This window comes from Hipposideros armiger, unplaced genomic scaffold, assembly GCF_001890085.2.
Source record: "Hipposideros armiger isolate ML-2016 unplaced genomic scaffold, ASM189008v1 scaffold_687, whole genome shotgun sequence".
NCBI classification, from domain to species: Eukaryota; Metazoa; Chordata; class Mammalia; order Chiroptera; family Hipposideridae; genus Hipposideros; species Hipposideros armiger.
Window position 1 is genome coordinate 935,119 of NW_017732037.1, and position 2,067 is coordinate 937,185.

Below are 2,067 nucleotides of genomic sequence, written 5' to 3' on the forward strand. Positions count from 1 at the left end.
GGATCAGGGAACACAGTCCTCTCAGAAGAAAAAACCTTAGGCTGCTATGAAAGTCCAGAAGAGGATGGAGGTTGCAAAGGTGGGAGGAGGAGGAGGGAGGGCAGGGGTGGGAGAGCTGGCGGCTGTGGGGACCAGAACCATGGATGGGGATAGGACATTGGAAGGGTCCCTCAAAAGATGGAAGAAATGGATGGTGAGTAATGTGTAGAAGGTGAGCCTGGGGATGCGGGTAGGAGTGGGGAGAAAACAGGTAAGTATAGGGGACGTTGGAAGTGGACGCTCACATTTTTAGGATAGCAGATCTCTTGCCCAACATCATCCTGAGAAAGTCAGAGTAGCTGAAAGTCTCCCCAGAGCCACTGGAAACTTCCCTGATTAATTTCTTTAGCTCCAGGTGGGTTTTGGGGACCCCAAGTTTCTCCAGCATTTGCTTCAGGGACATGATATCTAGAGGCAGAAGGTGAGGTGAGAAGAGAGGAGCCTCTCCCTCTCCCTCTCCCTCTCTGCCTCCTCCACTTCCATATTCCCACTCCCTTCCTCCTACTCTGGGAGCTGGGCCCTTTCTCAAAGCTTCAGTGATGGAGCAGTATAGGAGAGACCTCCCTCTTCCTAGATCTGCACACTCCCCCAAATCACCCTTTCTCACCAATATCTCCGTCTCCATTCAGGTCAAACTCCATGTATTTCTCTGGGTGAAGGGAGAAAGCAGGGAGGGTAAGCTCTGGCTGGAGGGGCAGGGTGGGGCACTGGGAGAGGGGTTGCTACTGAATGCTAGCTAGGTTTGGGGGAGAAGGTGTGGAAGGAGGAGGTGGGACAGGCAGAGGAAGTGGGGGTTCGGCAGTTGTAGGACCTTGTTAAGGTATCTTGAACTAGAGGGGTGCTGAGAGGGGCTGGCCGGGGAAAGAGACTGCAACCAGGGGGCAACAGAGGCAGCCTTCCTTCTTCTCATCACAAAGGTAGATTTGTGTCTCTGCTGCCCCCTCTCTGTTCTTGGGAAAACCCTCCCCCTCACCTCCCATCCACCCCTACAGTTTTCCACTCACTCTTGAAGGCTTCCAGTTTGGAGGGCAGATCCTCATCACTGCTGAATTTGGGATCATCCAGGAATTGCTGTGGGGGGAAAGCCAGAGCCAGGGTAGGTCCTCAGGGGCCAGGGCCCGTCCCTCCTGCCCTGCCCCCTTAGTTTTTCCTTTTACCTTGTTGATTTCATCCAGTCTCTCTTCCTGCTTGGCCTTCAGCAGCCCAAAGGCTTTTCCTCCTGAGGGGGCACAAAGGTAATGTGTGCTTACACTCCTTCTTCTCCTCACCCCCACACCAGCCTGGGGCCATCACAGTTCTGCCCTCCTAGCCCCTGGCTCAGGTCTGTCTCTTCTTGTCCCTCTTCCAGGCCTCTGCCTATTCCCTCTTCTCTACCCTGTAAATCCTGGCTTTGGCTCATGGCTCAGCAGGTGCCCGTGGAGGTGCAGGTGGGGACAGACAAGCTGGCTGTCTCTCTGTCTCTGTCTCTGCTCTCCCACAGCCTCCTTGGAGGCCTCCCTCCTAAACTTCCCCTTTCCCCTCATTAGCCCTCCTCTCCTTCCAGGCCTCACTTCCCCATCAGTTTCTGCTGACACTGGCACCCCAGGAAGAAGGGGGAGCTGGGTTTAGAATGGAGATGAGAAAAAGGACATTCTCCCAAATTCCTCTTTTGGAGAGCCCTGTGTGTGCACAAAAGAAATATTTTGATAAGGACGTGTGGGGGAAGGGCAATAAGACCCCAGGTGCCTTTATCCTCAGGAACAAAGGATCTTTGAACAGGTCCAGAGGTTCAGGTAACTCGAAAGCCTTGCATTTTGTCAGGTTTCAATGAATCTGGGCACACAGGTTGGGATAGGGAGCTGAGGAAGGGCTGACTGGATTTTTCTGCGCTGTGGATGGGAAAAGAATGTGAAGTCCAGGAGGGAAGCAAGATGGGTGCAGCGTCTGGAAAGGGAGAGAAACTTCATTCCCAGTTCAGCAGCCCCAGAGAGGCACTTGGAAACATGGAAATGTCTAACGAAGGCATTTTAATTTGTTTGCTTTAGGATG

The 2,067-nt window shown here is 53.3% G+C and overlaps 1 protein-coding gene across 2 annotated transcripts; it reads right to left on the bottom strand.

Annotated features, from left to right (window-relative positions):
* Window positions 1-262: 262 nt before the first annotated feature.
* Window positions 263-1,545, bottom strand: AIF1 (allograft inflammatory factor 1). 2 transcript variants are annotated; one of them, XM_019626655.1, is made up of 5 exons: window positions 1,414-1,545; window positions 1,197-1,258; window positions 1,044-1,110; window positions 647-688; window positions 265-447 (listed from the first exon to the last, which is right to left on the bottom strand). In XM_019626655.1, exons 1-5 carry the CDS (start codon window positions 1,436-1,438, stop codon window positions 281-283), a joined length of 363 nt encoding a protein of 120 aa, XP_019482200.1. In that variant the 5' UTR covers window positions 1,439-1,545; the 3' UTR covers window positions 265-280. The 2 variants fall into 2 exon arrangements, with proteins under 2 accessions (XP_019482203.1, XP_019482200.1); XM_019626658.1 differs by lacking the exon at window positions 647-688 and having other exon boundaries at window positions 263-447.
* Between the last annotated feature and the right edge of the window lie 522 nt (window positions 1,546-2,067).